The sequence below is a fragment of the Mugil cephalus genome, chromosome 1, assembly GCF_022458985.1.
Source record: "Mugil cephalus isolate CIBA_MC_2020 chromosome 1, CIBA_Mcephalus_1.1, whole genome shotgun sequence".
Lineage (NCBI taxonomy): Eukaryota > Metazoa > Chordata > Actinopteri > Mugiliformes > Mugilidae > Mugil > Mugil cephalus.
In genome coordinates, this window is record NC_061770.1 from 50,029,365 (window position 1) to 50,047,179 (window position 17,815).

The 17,815-nt window shown below is 41.4% G+C and overlaps 1 protein-coding gene across 1 annotated transcript; it reads right to left on the bottom strand.

Annotated features, from left to right (window-relative positions):
* Positions 1-4,193: 4,193 nt before the first annotated feature.
* Positions 4,194-17,680, bottom strand: khnyn (KH and NYN domain containing). The gene is made up of 9 exons (XM_047608147.1): positions 17,174-17,680; positions 14,877-15,144; positions 12,913-13,047; positions 10,231-12,086; positions 9,751-9,881; positions 6,978-7,074; positions 6,389-6,496; positions 5,990-6,091; positions 4,194-5,904 (listed from the first exon to the last, which is right to left on the bottom strand). Exons 2-9 carry the CDS (start codon positions 15,099-15,101, stop codon positions 5,520-5,522), a joined length of 3,039 nt encoding a protein of 1,012 aa, XP_047464103.1. The 5' UTR covers positions 15,102-15,144; positions 17,174-17,680; the 3' UTR covers positions 4,194-5,519.
* Positions 17,681-17,815: the final 135 nt, after the last annotated feature.

The following is a 17,815-nucleotide window of genomic DNA, read 5'->3' on the forward strand; positions in this document are numbered from 1 at the left end:
TGTGGCACTCACTTTCATTTTGAACAGGCTTTTTGGAGCTTAGAATTCGTGGTATTGTTATAGGAACTATGTTAAAGTTAGTGTTAAACATCTGATGTTTCTAATATTTTGGGTCAGTCAATGAAACAAGAGTATTTAGTTGCATGGTTGTTGCTAACTGCATCAACCTATGTATACAAATGAGCTGGCAGCTGAGTGTGCACATGTGATGGAAATATATCATATAAAGCAACGTTCATTGTAAAAAATAGCCATGAATGTTATATGGACTTAAAAAGAAGTCTGTGTTTGTTTCCCTCTATCTCATTTTTTTCCCAACACACGCCACTTTATTGCTGTAGTAATATTTCCCTATATTGGCAAACAAGTCAATTTTACAACATCAGCAAACACACGCGCTCAGACTGCGGCATGGAGGGACCAGCTGCTGGTTTTATGGCCTTGTTGAGTCTTCATGATGAATCCCTGGCACTGACATATGATATGCATGAACATTGTGATGATACTGAGTGGTATTAAAGTATTAAAGTAGAAGCGAGTGTCGTGATTGATCCAGACAGCTGATTATTATGACCACCTACATAATATTATTCATCCCCCTTTTGTTGCCGTGACAGTCCTGGCCTGACGAGTCATGGACCCCACTAAACTAGTCTGAAGGTGTGCTGTGGTATCTGGCACCAAGATGTTAGCTGCAAGTCCTTTAATTCCTGCATGTTGAGAGATGGAGCCTCTGTAGGATCCAACGGATGTTTGATTGGACTGAGATCTGGGAAATTTATGCCAGTGAACACCTTGAACTTAGGCAGGTGAGAAGTGTCAAAGTAACATTCATGTGAATGACAGAACCTAAAGTCTCCCAGCAGAACATTGACCACACCGTCACATTGCTTCTGCTGAGTTGTCTTCTAATCATAGTGCATCTTGGTGCCATGTGTTCCCTAGATAATGATTCATCAGGCCAGGACACTTTATTCCATTCCTCCAGTTGTGGTCCACTTTTGATTGTCCAGTGGCCATTGGAAGCATTAAGAAGTGGTCCGGGGTGAGCATGGACAACCTGTCAGGTCTTGAGCCTTGCAGCCCCATTAAAGACAAACTGTGATCTACTTTGTGTTCTGACATCTTCTGTCACCACCATCATTAACTTTTTCAGCAATTTGTTCGTCAGTAGCTGACGTTGAGTCCGACTACCTGACATATGTCAATGAGTCATTAGCGATGTTGGGTAGGACTTGCGTTGCGCTTCCATTATACTTTTTTGTAAAAGAAAAGCGATATTTCTGAAATTTCATTTTGTGAATGAGCTGTAACTCTTGTAAAGTCTCTCTTAAATTTTCGTCACTCGAGACTTCACTTCGAGGAAGATGGACTTCAAATGAACTGGTCAGATGACCCCCTGAAACATCTCTGGTGACCCCGGGAAAACAAGTGTCTGCATTGCACTTTTATACCTACACGTTACAAAAAAAAACGCCTCATGAGACCTTAAAAGTATTTTAGCAATATTTGAGAGGTTTTCCAAAATGTATGCATTTCCATTACCAGTTTTTATTGTGATATTTAGACTTTGTCCATTTCTAGGAGTAATGGAAACGCAGCAAATGACTCATTGATGTACGTTGGGTAGTCCACTGGTAGACTGGTCAGACCATCTTAGCTCACTCCATGGAAGTTTTGAGGATGTTTCTGAGCAAATCATCTAGCCATCACAATTTCTCAAAGTCATTTAATCCTTCCTCCTGTTCAATTTTCCTTCTTTTTGTTAAAATTTTCACTCGCTGCCTGGTATATCCCACCCACTGCCAAGATAACTGGATAATCAGTGTTATTCACATCCTCAGTGGTCATTACGTAATAACCGATTGGTATATCTCTTACTGTGCTGTATGAGTGTAAGTCTCGTTTGATCCCAGCCGGAGCATGGCAATGCACAAAGCAAAGAGAACAATCTGGACACAACCCAACAGGCAACACAATCGCAGCCATTCAAAGAAGAGCGGAATTTCAAAGCAAAAAGCAAGTTAGCAGGAGAACAAGTCACTCAACAAACAGCACGGAGAATGTTGCATAATTTTCACTTTCCTTTCATCTTATTTATTTTGGTGCATCCAGTAAGAAACATGGGTAAGGCCACTTTACCTAATGTCCCACCCAATCCAGGCAGTGTTTCAGGGATTGGAATCACCACAGATAGAAATCTACGAAGTGTCATGATGCTGTGCAGTTTTTTAAGCCATTCAGGGACAGGGCATCACCAAACCAACAAACCACTGGGCAATTTGTGATTTATATAACTCACGGGAAGCCCATATGTGCCAAAGACCAAATGTTTTTTCAACGAGCAGCTTCCTGTTTCTGTCCTTTCCTAACTGTTGGTACAGTTTCATGTTCAAACTCCAAAAGGAGGAACCTCTCTGCAGTAATATTATCACGTTGCCATGGTCTTTAGGTTTATCACATCTCCTTACATTCTTACATCCTCCTCCACGAGTGAAGTTCAAAACCACACTGCAGTGATTCAAAAATTTAAGTAAAATCCTATAGTATGAACATGCAGTAAACACATACAAACTAAATAAGATGACACCAGTACACAATGAGGTTACATTACGAATATATACTATAAAAGTGCAAATAAATGACAGAAACAATTGAAATATGATGCAGACTAAGCAAAAACTGCTGCCGAAGACAAGACCAAAACAGTGCAAAAAGAAGCGCAAAGAATTAAAAACGGTGCAAAGTCAATCCAAAAAAAGTGCAAAACATGAAATAAGTACACAGTCATGTGAAAACAGTACAAAGAGAAGGAAAAAAATGGTGCAAATACAATGCAAAAATGGAACAATAACAAAGAAAAAAACACAGTTCACAACAAGACCAAAAGCAGTGCAAAAGGAGAACAAATGACAAGGAACAGATGCAAATATTATTCTAAAACCCAAAGGCAAACGGACGAATGAAACGGAAGGCAAATGACAAGGAACTAGTCGAGAGATCAGATAACTGCCAACACAAAAACAGTGAACGTCAAGTCACAAAAAAGAGACGATATGATACAAATAGTGCAAAGATGAGGCAAAAGGAGTGCAAATGACATGAAGAGACAAAGATCAGATGAAAATAACACAAAGGCAACAACAGTATAAAGACATGGTTTTTACAAATATAATGTTGAGGAATCTACGCTGCCGTATTTCCAGCACGCATTTCTGTTTTCTTTGCCTTTGTCTGCTTCCTTTCTCTCCAATGAGTCCTTTCTCAGAGCGGATCGAAATGACAATGCAGTCTCTTTATTTGTGTTTATACAGGAAAGCCTCCATGTTGAATGACTCGTTACTTATTTTAGACTTCACAGAGGTAGGAATCTCTCTCTGAGAATAGATTCATAATAAACCGGTTAGGTGAGGTGTTGAACAATAGAGACAATAGACAGTAAATCTCTCTCTCTCTCTTTTTTTTTAAGGAAACAAGTCAGAGTTTTTTTTCATGCAAGCTTAACGCATGACAAGGGACGTTGAAGTGAACCATATTAACTTGCGTGTTATGTAATTAATATTCACCGTGTCTACAGATGCCTTGCCTCTGGAGTTTATATCAGTGGGTGGTGGGCCTACAGTTGAGTTTACAGTCTGAGTATTACAATGATGGAAAAACACAGAAAAACTAAATTCTAAAGGATTTACTTAATACAGCTGTCATGCAAACAAATTTGGTCCTTATGGAAGCCCATTGCCGCCCAAAAAAGAAATAAAATTCCACTATGAGGAAAAACCTGAATAGTGGTGAAGTGCGACCTCTGGTGGAATTTGAATGAAGGTGAGTTTAATAACAGCACAAGGGGAGTGAGGTGTTGACTGATATGGGAATGTCATAATGTCAAAATAAGGTTCATAGTCAGTTTTGTAACTTTAATCTACATTGCCCACAATGCAAAACAACCAGCTAGCCTGAATTTGACAATGATTTCCAAAAACTTCCAGTGTGAACGATCTCAAATGGAACCACTTGACATATAAATTCACTGTGCAAAATTGGCTGAATATCATCCTATTGATGAACATTTTACTATAATTTGGTATCTAAATTAAGACCGGGAGGCTTCTGGAGTTTGCAGTTCCACCCATGTCTTTACTATGTCTATGAATCAAATTCATTTAGACAAGATTTGAAATCATCTGACGCTGGCAATCAGGAAATACTTTAATAAAATCTTAAAATGTACAAACATGAACAATACAAATAGGATTAGAAGTCACAAATGGTAAACTAAAAAATTGCCTTTGAAAAAATACTTTATTGTTATTGTTTGGTCTTTATTTGATTCTTCATCCAGGCACAAGACTTCTATAAATGAAAACAAAAGATCTGGTAAAAAAATAAGTTAAGGATATAAACTTAATTGTACACATTATTGCAAGGCTTGATTTAATAGGTTTCTAGTGGGACACAGACTCATACAACAATTTACCACACACTATAGTCAGCGCCGCGCACGTAACGACTGCATAGCTACAAACCCAACCACCGCATTTCAGCTGTTCACCAGAGGAAGGTGGATGATAGGTGTCATTATACACTGACTGTAATTTAGATATTATTAAACAGACATTAAAAACACAAATAGACTACAGTTATGCAAGCGGATCTGATGCTGTGACATATTTGAGCTAAATGTTAACATTAGCATGCTAACATCATGCTCGCCATGCTAACAAGTATTGCTGCCTTCAAACGGAGTTCTGTTTTCTGGGTTGAAGACGAATCATATTCACAACTTTCTAAGTGAATTTATTGGATGAGGCCCCAGTTCATGCGTCGTGACATGTCAGTTGAGGTATTCAGAAATGCTAGAGGTGAATAGTAAATTGTAATTTAGCCTTAATAATATGTCTAAAGAAAATGATGATATTCCCAGCGGCCTTCATACATTAAGGTATCCAGCTGTTACCTTACTAAACTGTTGAAGAGAACAGGTCACAGGTTTTGCTGTTTTTTCATCAAAAATAACGGCACTGAACAAAAAAAAAAACTAAAACATCTGATGCTGTAAATTGTGGCATATAATAGTAATTGAGTAATTCCCGCCTCAGTGGTGGAGTCATAAAGGAAATCTCCTGATTATCTATCAATTTATCCATCAAAAATCAACATGATTCATTTATTTATTTTCTATAATATCAACAGTGAGAAGTAGGTTATTAATTCTGTTGTTTTTCTCCACCAAATCATTCTCATCTTTATGGCTCTTCTGTTCTCTTTGCAAGTAGTTTGTTGACTTTCGAAGATGGTGACAAAGACCACAAGTGCAGGCAACAAGGATATAGGGGAGGTATGTGAGACAAAAGTGGTCAAATAGGGGCCTGTAAGTCAAAGCTGTTCTTGTTCCAAGTTTAAAAACAAGTGTGATTTCTATGTCGTTGTAGTAAGTGTGAGTAAATCAGTTAAAATCCAATAAAAAATCTTCAGCAAGAAGTTGAAACTAAAAATATGCAAACTCTAAAAGTGAGAAGTTTCTAGTCCTTTTGCTGCTCCAAGATCAGATCGGACAGGACGTTGATGTCGGTCTCTGCCGGGTGGCACTGCAGCACCAGTGTCACCATGTGGTCCTGACCCGGGAAAACCTGACCGAGCTGCTCTCTTAGGTAGGCTGTGTCCTCCGGACTCCTGTTAACCACCAATTCAGGATGTGCAGCCCCTGGCTGACCATGCTGGTGTCCCGTGTCCCATCCCTTTTTGTGTCCTCTCCCTCTACCCCTGTTTCCTCCGGTTGATGAATCGAGGGCACCGCCAAATGTGCGGTCACGGAAGTTCAAGACCTCGGTCTGGGAGCGTGGAGGTTTAAAGGAAGGGAATGATGTGGCCGAACCGGCAAAAGAATGATTTCCTGCATCAGGAGTCCTGAAAGGGCATAACGCAAACTGTTCTATATAATAACTCAGAATAATTAGACAGGATAAAAGAGGTCATGCCGGGTTTTTATTACCTGTGCTCTGAACGTAGAAAGTCGTCCAGGTGAGGTCCTCCTCTGCCCAAAGGGTCGTCAGGGACCATGAAGTGATCCCCAACAAATGTGTACTGAAGAAGTCTGGGGAGGCGACAAGAGATCATTCAAAAGACTGAAAATTCAGCTATGCAATGTATTTATTTCAAGTAAGCCTGAATATAAAATGTTGAAAAGTTCAGCTCTTCTAGACTAAAAAAAGACATCAACATCCTGCCGGTAAACCGTTCAATATGAGCAATGTTGGCTTTGCAGTTCTGCTGCAGTTGCAGATACATTTTGTCTATCAGCCAGAAACAGGAAATCCCTGTGACTGTAGAGTCTGAGTACAACAAAAATAAAAACCAAGATGGTGGGTAGTCCTTGTTCAATGATCCTTACCTCTTTTTAATGATGTCCCTCCATTTGGGCGACTCATCTGACAGGTCTCTCAGGTTGTCGTTAGTTACAATCACGCCGTCTGTCTTTTGTGCTAGCTGCAATATTAGTCTGCGAAAACAAGGGAGAATGGGGTTAAATGAGAAGAGCTAACTGGGAGGCCAATGAGCTACTAAGAGGTGATTCACCTCTATAATAGCTGGACAGGAGTCCAAGTAGTGCCAACAGTGCGGGACACACTGGAAATCTGAGTGCTATATGTCACAGTCCTTAGTCATTAGCAACACAGGAAAGACTGTCAACAAACAAAAACATTGTGCCATTGAAAAGGCTCCAGTCGCTTATAAATTGGTCTTCTTTTTAAGCAAACACTCAATTATATTTATAACCTTAAAGCAGATGCATAGGTTTTTACACTGACCAAGTAGCTTCCTCTATCTAATCCTATCTAAACAGTGGGCTCGTCTGAGATGAGACGAGATGAGTTTGTCAATAAAGTTGGGAGGGGGTGCTGATTAACGTAACTGCGTGATGCCAAAAGTTCAGCTATTGCAATGCAGTCTGGGATTTGTAGTATGACTGGCTGATCTACCTGTCGTCATACGAGCTGATCCTCTTGCCTTGGACCTCTCTGGAGGGCGTGTAGGAGACCACTCCCAACTTCTGCAGCTCCGTCAGATAGTGCTGCTCTGAGAGACAAGAACAAACAACGCTAAGTTTAGTTTGCTGCGAGGGGAAAACACACACCCACACACTCGCCGAACGCACACCACAAGGCCACATTCACGGAGTCCTGATTTGTTTTAGCCTTTAATGTGTGACTCAGAATACAATATGAACAACAGTTTGGAATCCATTCTCTTCCTGTAACAGCAAGTAAACACACATGCACAAATGCATGGAAGCACAGAGGCCTTTGTAATTTTAAAACCACAAAATGTGGTACCCCGAAAAGTATAGAGTGTAACTGTGGCACCAAGAACGGCACTGGAAATTTTCTTTTTAACTAGAAAATTCCCTCTGGGGAATTTTGAAGGGGCTACGGGAGCTAATGCCGGGGGTACCGTCCCTGTCAACATGGGAATTAGCACACTTTGCCTACATTTAGCACAATTAGCTTATGGTTAGCACAGTTAGCTTACAGTTAGCCCGTGTGTGAGAGAGTAATGCGCGCTTTCACAGCTTTTCACGCTGTGTGTGTGCAACTGTAATCACAAAATTACCTGTGCAGTGTGTGTGTGTGTGTGTGTGTGTGTGTGTGTGTGTGTGTGTGTGAGGAGGGTGAGGAGGGCACGCTTGCGCACGCATGTGTGTGTGTTACTGTAATCCCAAATTTACCTATGTAGTGTGTGTTGTTGTAAGTTAGCACATTTAGCCTACATTTAGCACAGTTAGCTTACGGTTAGCACAGTTAGCCTGTGTGTGAGAGATTAATGTATGTTTGTGTATCCTACTACTCTTCCTCTGTAATTACTAAGTTACCTGTGTGGGTGGGGAGGTGTGTGTGTTGGTGTGTATTGTTGTAACATAAATGTATGGGACACAGGGATCAGCTGTATTAACAGCAGAAACATCTGATTAATGAATTGGTCTCAGCTGTGGCCCAGAGCTGCGGCTCAGGGGTTGCCGTGGCAACCCAAGGTGGTCGTCAATGACGACGGAAGCGCGCAGAGCCGGGACACAGAAAGAGTGGGATTTTCCCCCTTTTTGCTGGTAACACATTTGGGTTTACTGTGACAAAACCATAGCTGCTATCAGAAAAACAAGCAGACCGTGGGTGTCGTAAGACCTTCCCGAAGACTTTGATATGTTTTTTGTCCTTGTAGAGTAAATATTTTGGATACACTCGCGAGTTAAACACAAAGGTCCTTCTCCTTTTCTCAGTAAATCTTTGCATTGGAGTGAATGGAGAGCAGACAGGTACTTTACTGCGAACAGAGGCTCGCAATTTAAATTCTGTACGTCTCACTGCTTTGCCGAGCACATTGTGAGAGACACAACAAGTTTGTCTACAACCGTGGAAAAAATCATATGGTTGGGACGAGCGTGGAAAGAGGAAAATTTCAGGCGATTTCACACATGCTCTCTCACTCTAAGTATCAACATTCCACACTCTAAAACAAGTTTTTTCGAAAAAGATGATGGTCATTGAACAGTGATTGATTAACAACTATAAGACCTATCAAAACCAGGAAATAATACACCAATACACAAGGCCTATGTCTACATTTTAAAGTTTAAATGCAGTCTGTAGGTGAAAATATGCCTGAGCAATAGACCTTTGAAGATCTGTCTTTTTTGGGTTCTTTTTTTCGTCCGTCCCATTTATTTTCAAAGGGACATTTTTCGCCAAAAATTCATATTTCGGAAAGAAAAGTAATAGCACACCAGACACGATCCAGACGCACGTTTTGATACATAACGGGAGTTAGGGGATGAAAAAAGGAAGGAAGATGAAAAATAATAATAAGAAGAAAAACGCGAGATAACAATAGGGGCTTGGGTGTTGCCCCGTAGCCCCTATTTTAACAGCTGGAGGAAACAGTGAATCAACTGACAAATCAAGGTGCCTCGTCTGACGAATCTCGATTTCAGCTGTGACATTCAGATGGTAGGGTCAGAATTTGGTGTAAACAACATGAAAGCATGGATCCATCCTGCCTTGTATCAACGGTTCTTGAACATGACAATGAGTTCACTGTACTCCAATGGCCTCCACAGTCTCCAGATCTCAATCAAATAGAGCACCTTTGGGATGTGGTGGAACGGGACATTGGCATCATAGATGTGCAGCCGACAAATCTGCAGCAACTGTGTGATGCTGTCATGTCAATATGGAACAAAATCTCTGAGGAAAGTTTCCAACACCTTGTTGAATGTTTCTACTAAGAATTAAGGCAGTTCTGAAGGCAAAAGAGGGCCCAACCTTTTACTAGCAAGGTGTACCTAATAAAGTGGCTGGTGAGTGTAGATAACATGGATTAAATGGAAATGAATGCTTGTGGTTTCAGTGGCAGCCAACGCATATTTGAAATGTACAGCAGGACATGCACTGAATCGTGGCTAGGGTTAGCATACAGCTTTCTATTTCACTATGGCAAACGGAGTGAATATTCGAGTGCAAATTAATAAATAAGTAGGCTGATAAATAAATTCTTGGAACAAAATGTCCAGACTCTTCCACATGTAAGAATTGTCTGTTTCAGTGATTGTAAATTGATCATTGTCAGTCATTGAAAAACAAAGCTAAAACAAAGGCAACTGGGCTTGTTTGAATTTCACCTGTTCTTTTTCTTTTCTTTTTTTTTTTACATTACAGACAAATGCACATTATGCAGGCTATTATAAAGTAAAGTAAGTGTTACCTTTGATCTTGGGGTCGCTCTTCTGCCTCCACTGTGGCAGCAGAGCGCTGATGTTACGATGGCCTCTGTCCCAAAAGTGCTGGACAGCCAGGGCGATTCCCCGACAGGAGAAGAAATGACCCAACCCGTGACTGCAGGCACAATACATGTAGAACAAATGATGAAATTGGTACAATCCCAGTTCACTGTTTTCATTTTGATTTCTTGCTAAGTGGCAGCTCTTTTACTATACATTAATCACCAACAGAAATCTTGTTCTCATGTCAACAGAATTTATGTGTGCGTTTTTAAGCACCAACGAAGGCAGTGATGAAGAGGATGTAATCAATGCTGAAATTAAAGTAATTAAAACTACTATTATTTTCAAATAGTCAAGTTGCAGTTTTCATCTGTCAGTCTTTCTAGATGAATGTCAGCATTCCAAAAAATGAATTCCAATAAATGAATTATACAATTTTCACTCTTTCCTATAATACCCACCTCATTGCTACGTTGCTCCCATCAATGATGATCGTCCTCAGATTCGGGTTTCCCGGCTTGTCTGTTAGTTTAAGGTCAAAAGGGGCCTGCAGACTCTCCAGGAATCGCTGCTCCCCCGTCACCACCACTGAAGAAGCTGGCGTTGAACCGCGTTTTTCCTTCCGTCTGGTGGGAGACGAGTCATTGAAGACCGGGGGTTTAAAACCTTTAAGTGTTTGTTTCAAGGAGTTTGAAGGTGGTGGCTTTGGATTTGGGGCATTGTCATGATGATTTGATTTTGAAGTGGATGCATTAGACCAGTAGGCGTTTTGGACATGTTGCTTGTCAGACTGGAAATTGGGGAGTGGAGGATCTAGGGCATAAGTGGGCATGGGTGGCCCTTTGACTTCGGGCTGGATGACTAGTTGAGAAGTTTGTGATGAAATGTGTTGTTGCTTTGGCTGAGATGTGTACTGATTTGTTGGCAGCTTCTGCCCGAGATCATTCCAAGCGAACAAATCTGGTTCAGCAGCAGACACATTACGATTTGGAGCCTTTGCTTGTCCTTTGTCATCAGATTCTCTCTTTTCTGGCGGAATGTGAAGCTCAATTTCTTCTCTTATTTCAACATCTGTTGCTCCACCTTTTGTTGCATCTTTTCCCAGAATGACTTCCTCCATCTCCCGGGGTCCTTCCCCCAAAGTGTCCATCTCTCTGCCTCCCTCTCTCTGCAGCTCCAGCAGCAGCTGGTGAGTGGATCGGTCAGGCAACATGTTGTAGACTTTGGCTACATCCTGTTCAGTGTAACCACAGCTAGCTGCTGCTTTCTTCACCACTCCCAGGACAAAGTCTTCCTCTAGCCCTAGCTCCGCTATGTCGTCACGGCCTTCTCCCTCGAAGTGTCTCATTTTTCCTTGCACATCCTTGTCTCTCTCTCCAACTCCTCCCATTGCACCATCACTACTCATGACCTTATCTCCTTCAGAAGCTGTTTCCTCATCCACTCTGTGCTCTGTCTCACAGGGTCGGTTCCTTTCACTCTGATTCACAGAGGCTTGACTTCTTGGGTCCGTGGCACCACACAGTTCCTGCTTCGCTCGGTCACTGCGATCCTGCTCCTGCTGAACCAAGTCCAGAATCTGTGATGCTTCCTGAAGTCCTGTTTGGGCAAGGACACGTTTCACAACGTCCTCCGTGTAACCCATGGCTGTGAAGAACTTCAAAAGTAGCCAAAACTCTTTGTTTCCTGTTGGCAAATGCATCTCCTCTTCCTGATCTTTGTGTAGTCCTGCTTTCACCTTGGTGACTAACGTTGGCGTGTGCTCCAGCTGCTCCTCTTCTCCTAACTCTTGTGGAGAATGCATGATTCTCTCCTCAGCACCCTCTGGCCTCTCTCGGGTCCCTGCAGTGGCGGAAAAATAGGAGTCCCTGGCTGCAGATTCTTTATCCAGACCTGCAGCCAATCCTTCACCCCATTGATCAGTAGTGCTAAAAGGATCAGGGAGTGTTTGCTTAGTGGCTTTTGTGTTTTCCCATCTGGCCCCCAGTTCCCCATGTGATCTTTCCCCTGTAATTCCATCTGTCAAATCCATGTTTGAGCTCGATCCAAGCCCTGATTCTTTCACCAAATCCAGCAAGATTTCCTTCACTGACCCCGGAAGTACAAGAAGATCAAGGGTGTGTCGGTCCTCCAGCTTCTCCACCAAAGTTTTGAAGGCCCTGCGTGAAACCAGGGATTCCCCCGAGCTTCTGTCCACAGTCTCAGGGCGTCTGGACTGCGTGCCCTCATACCTCTGCACGAGGTCTGCAATAAGGGAGTAGGCTCGCACCACCGGCTCCGTCAGACCTGATATGAGCAGCATCCCTGGAGAGCCAACCTGATTTGGTGAGAGGAAGACAGAATTACATTGATTCTTCTTAATGACAGCAAAATAACATGTTAACCAGACGTTAAGACTGAAAAACCTGGGCTGAAACAATGAAAGAAGTAAGTATGATCAAAGAAAGATCCATAAGTATGAAGGTTCATCAAAGTCCAAAACATTGTCCAGCTGCAGCTAATAACACAGTTGACCTTTGGTAACAACTTTCAAATAACATGAGCACACCCATTTTATCTTTTGAAATAACAGATAAAGTTGAGAGATTCTTTACCAATTCTAAAGATATTTCTACGAAGGGTTCAAGAAACTTTAATAAGGAATATTCTCAGCAATCTCAATCAACTGATAATGAAAAAGAAACTTAGCAATAAGCAAAAAAAAAAAAAAAATTCCAGTGACAACAACACAAAGTTACACCGAAAGGCAAGTTTTACTCCTCAATGCACAAAGTTGACGCCTTTATTTTGATGCAACACTGATATTGACTAATAATGTAATTTCATGTTGGAAGAGCAAGAATGGAATATATCAAATTATTAGTCAACATCACTGTTTCGTCACTGGTCAGAAATGGTATGGTTAAGTATGAAGTTGGTGGGGGATTTGTATGACGCTGGAAGTGATTCAAGGTTTGATGTAATATGGACAAATTTCGATTCTGTTTTACAACAGTTAGTCAGAATTAGTCAGAATATTGGGACTTATAGTTGCAAGAAAATTATATTTCAGGACACCACTTCCATGAGGAATGGCCATGTGCATTGCTTCATCATTTGGAGTGACAGTTATTACAAAATAGTTAGTCAGATGAGTCACTTACCATTATGTGTGCTGAGGTGTTTTTAATCAGGCTGTCCATGAACAGTCCTCTGGCTCCACAAAAGATGCAGTGAAGGACCCCGGGGTATGAAACCTCCTGCTGCTCCTCCTGGTTCACAACTCCTTTCACAAATAACTACAAAACAGGAACATTTTGAGCAACAGATTTTATGACGCATACTTGCCTTAACTACCTTAACTATGCCTTAACTACTCTTAATTGTTAATTATTGATTCTTAATCTCTAACACCTAGTCTTTGTTAATGGACCAAACCCTGCTGTATGTGCCTGTAAAGACTGTAAAGACTGCAAAATCTTGATCTAATATCTTGATCTAACATATTTCTATCAGTCTGAGCCATGACAGATGTGTGTTTTGCAAATGTTAGACGCAGCAGAAGTCACATTATTAGAAAATTGTCCTAACTTGACACCACAGGTGGTCTTTGGCCGGCAAGGACACTGGGACATCTACACTGCACAGCCACAACATTATGACCATTGACAGCAGAAGTAAATTACATTGACCATCTTGTCACAATTCAGTGTTCAGATGGGAAACTTTTGAACCTGCACTGAAACATGTCTGATCCACAGAGGCCCCTCCCCCTCAACCCATAGGATGCCAAGACCCCCACTAACAACATTCTGTTGACACCACAGGACACCCTCAGAAGACCCATGTCCATTCCCTGATGAGTTACAACTGTTTTGGAGGCACAAGGTGGACCTACACAACATTAGGAAGGTGGTTATAATGTTATGCCTGAACAGTGTAGAGTCCCCATTGTAAATCAAAGACTATAAATTTCATGAATTTTTTATCAGGTACATCAACTTTCTTCTCAGACAGCCACGCGTCTCACCGTGCAAATGAACTTCAGTGGCGCTTTCAGAGGGTAGATTCTGTTTCAGTTAGTAAAAGTGCCAACAATGGCAAATCAATCGTAGTTATGTACTTTGACATTTAGTCAGATTTCAGATCCCACACTGTTTTTGCCTTCTCCAGTTGCATGAAAGGTCACTTTTCTTTTCATCCTCCCATGTGGTGTTGTGGCTTTTTATTATTCATTGTCATCCATTTCCCTAGTTTTGATTTTCAATTCAATTCAATTCAATTCAGTTGTATTTATATAGCATTAGTAACAACACAAATTGTCTCAATACGCTTTACAAAATCCGATCTGAAGCGCAGCCTGAAACCTCCAGAGTAACAACAGTAACAACAGGGAGAAACCTCGGAGGGACCCATCCGCCTAAAGCCAGCCAGGTAGAGACAGAAAACAGAGAGGACAGCAGGAGGAATGAGGCAAACACACATCTGTCATAGATACACACGTATGACTATAGCGTATATGTAAAATCTGATACGAATACAAGATATAGCTGATGATGTTACATAACAGTTTGAGAATATAAGAGGAATCATAGGCAGGTTGGAGACTTTGGGTTGTGAACCATATAAAAGGTTATTATATAGTAATGGGTTTTTATTTTAGCCTGATCAAACACATTAAATAAAGTAAAATATCCATTTGCCAAGTCGCACCTCTCCAAAAATTGGTGTTAGCATTGAGAAAGTAGAACCAAACTTGTTCTCAGGCTGTTTCTAAAACTTTACCGACACACTTCACACGTTCGTACTTTCCCTGTCTTTTTATGTGAATTCAGTTCAGTCTTCTGCAGTCAATCGGTGTGACTGCATGTGTCAACAGGTTTCCAATCAATTACAAACACCTGATGAGTCATTTGCCTGGAACAGAGCCTTTCCCGTCAAACAACTGTAGACTAGGCATATGGTTAAATTAAAATGGTTATAGTTAAATGGTTTAAATTAAAATGTACAAACCAGTTAAAAATCCATCAAAAACTAGTCCTAATGCTCCTAAAACCCTAACAGTGAAACTAACAACAGCAGTTGTTGGGCAACATTGCTCAAAGAACTGACTCAACTAACGCCTCACTTTTGCAGCTTTCACGTTGGTGCTCGGGCCTCGAAGTTTCAGCCATATCTGTCCGTTGTTGCCGTGAGGCAAGTCGTCCGCCCCGATCGCGAATGTCACCCTGAATATGCGCTCCACGCTGCTGTGCAGGGAGGTCAGAGATCCACGCAGCATCCCGGCACACGCGAACTCATCCTCCACCTCCGGATCTCCACCGCCACCTCCATCACTTCTTTCACCGTTCATCCCGTCGTCTTAAATTCGGGCAAGAGGGCAAGAGTCAAACATACTGCAAAGAAGGAAAAAAAAATAAATAAGACACTCGTAGCATAATGTTTTGCTCATACTGAGGTTCATTACTTCTTTTGTAAAGGGGTGTTTTGGGTTACAACAGTTTTCTTGAATGAGTGAAATGTTGCTACATTCATTACATCCAAAAGGCGTTGAATAAAAGCAACTGGACTTGTACAATTTCTTGAAGCATTTCTGAGAGACTAGGGGGAAGTTGAGGTTTAAATAGGAAAACTCTGTGGGTAAACCCATCAGAAAGTTGCTTGACCATACTAGTGCCACTAATTTCCATAATGGCTGGGCACATTATTCATTACAGTGCTGCTTAATGAACAGAGTTTGGCTTGCTGTTAAATCGTGTCTACACATGATGACAACACTAAAGTGAAAAGATGAGGCTTTCACAAGCTCAGAGGAGAGGATGACAGCAGATGAAAAGCTGATCTGATCCCTTTGTCTGCTAGTAGGAAACTGCTGCTCTCAACCACGTCACATGACAACAACATCCTGTACAGGCAGGCTACTTCCTGTTCAAGCAAAGTCAGCACTAGGAAGTGCTAAACACTGTTAAAATAACTAAAAAGTCTGAGGCATAACATCAAACAGTAACATTTAAATGATGAAATGATGAAAAATGAAATGGCCAAAAAGTCGCATCTGAACCCACCACAAAGACTACAGCCACGACCACGAAAACGACCACTACAAACTGTAGTACAGAGCTGGCCTCTCTTGAATCATGCTGGTCAGCTGATCTACAGTTCATTCCAGGTTGTTGTGAAAATATTTGTGTACTTTTTGTTCAGATGAGGTGAAGATATAAAATGATAAAAGCTTTCTGCGTAACTTTTTATCTTTGTCATTTTTGTACTTCCAATTTTCATCTCAAGGACTGGCTCTCTAAGCTTATCAGTCAGAGACCTCTCTGGAGGGCTTGTTCTGCTGAAAAATCAACACAATCTGTTGGCTGGAAAGCCACCAACAGGGTTGTGACTGGTACCAATGGTACGGCATGCACTGCAGACCTGGGGCCGAAAACCCTCACTCATGGAAAACGGCCGACCGTTGACATCATTGGTGCATCATTCCCCTAAGAAAGAATACTAATGGAACAGTCAGAAAATGTTACGTAAAGAGTAGAAAGATGCAAACACACCGTAAGACAGTTAAGCATCCCCTAAGGCCATTGCACCAACGCAAAAGCATCTTTTCACAGTAGCTGGTTGAGGAGGCAACACTGAACCAAGATGGCAAGAGGGGAATTTTTAGTGTCCTTGGTGAAACCACTCATTCAACAACTCGCAGACATAATGCACTTAGGTATGCCTTACTGTTACACTCACTTGCCATATTATTAGGTGCACTAGCGAAAACAGATGCACCCCTCCGCAGTACACCCCCCTTTATGACTGTTGTAAGGTTGAAAGGAAAGGTGGTAAGATCACCGTGGAAAACATAGTATGTGGTGCTGTAAAACTGAGTGTCTCTGTTATTTAGCCTAGTCCACTGACTAAAATGGTGTTGCCAAAATAATAGACACAGCCTGGTGTCGGTACAACACAACACAATTCAGTCGGCTACTTCAAACAAATGCTGAATACCTTAACAGTCAAGAAGCTAGGATTTAGTGCAGGATTGTTAATGCAGTAGTGTATAATGAATTGGCAATTGAGTGTGAATGTGTGAAAACCCCTTAATATGAAAGTAAGCAGAGATCAGTGCTATGAAATATAGTGAAATATATATAGAATACACAAAAATAAAGCAAATTTGTCACTCATATGGGTTTGCAAATATAAAAACAAGCCTCTAGTGTCTGTCTCTTAACGCCTTTTTTGACATTTGGAACACTTGCAAAGAAAGACAAACATGGCTGGTTGAGTGTAATATGGGAACTGAGTGTTATGAAACTTTTAGTAGGCTATCACTGGCAACCGATCTGGCAGAAACAAACCAAGAAACAGAACAGACTAGGTCGGTAACATGACAAATAAAAGTGCAAATAATAAGCAGCGTCGTTTTCTTACGTGAGGTCGATCGCTCCCTGCGCCGTCTTCAAAGTTTCGTTTCCAGTCGTCGCTCTTCCGCAATCACGAAACAACAACAACAAATATAGGAGTGTAAAGTTCAACACATGCTCCAATGATCGCTGACAGTCACGTAACAATGACCGACGGAGGCTGGAGCCACTGGACGGACGAGGAAACCTGAGCCGAACCTGGCCATCACGTCACCGCTGAAAAACCCCGAAGACAAAACCGAAACTAAACGAAAAGGAGGTGTTTTTTTGTCATTTTTTTTTTTATCTCATACTTTTGACCTCCGTCTGCGTCATGATGCGTCTTATAGTGAAAAAATGTGTTACACCCAAGAGCGGAAAAAAAGGCTTTCAGAGTTTCCCACAACAGCTTATTTAATCAGCTCTACGGTACATTTTTAAACATGTACATCCATTAAGATTCAAATAATAATGCATAAATAATAGCACGGTGCCGTCACTGCCTTTACGTTTAACACAAGCTGCGTTTAAAAATGTTATATTGACTTTTGTCAAACAGGAAATGAGGGGGATTTCCACTGACGTCACATGGTTCGTGTGTGTTTCATGTTTTTATTACGCCGTGGGGACCAAATTCTAGCTTATTTCTAACATTGTGGGGACATGTTGC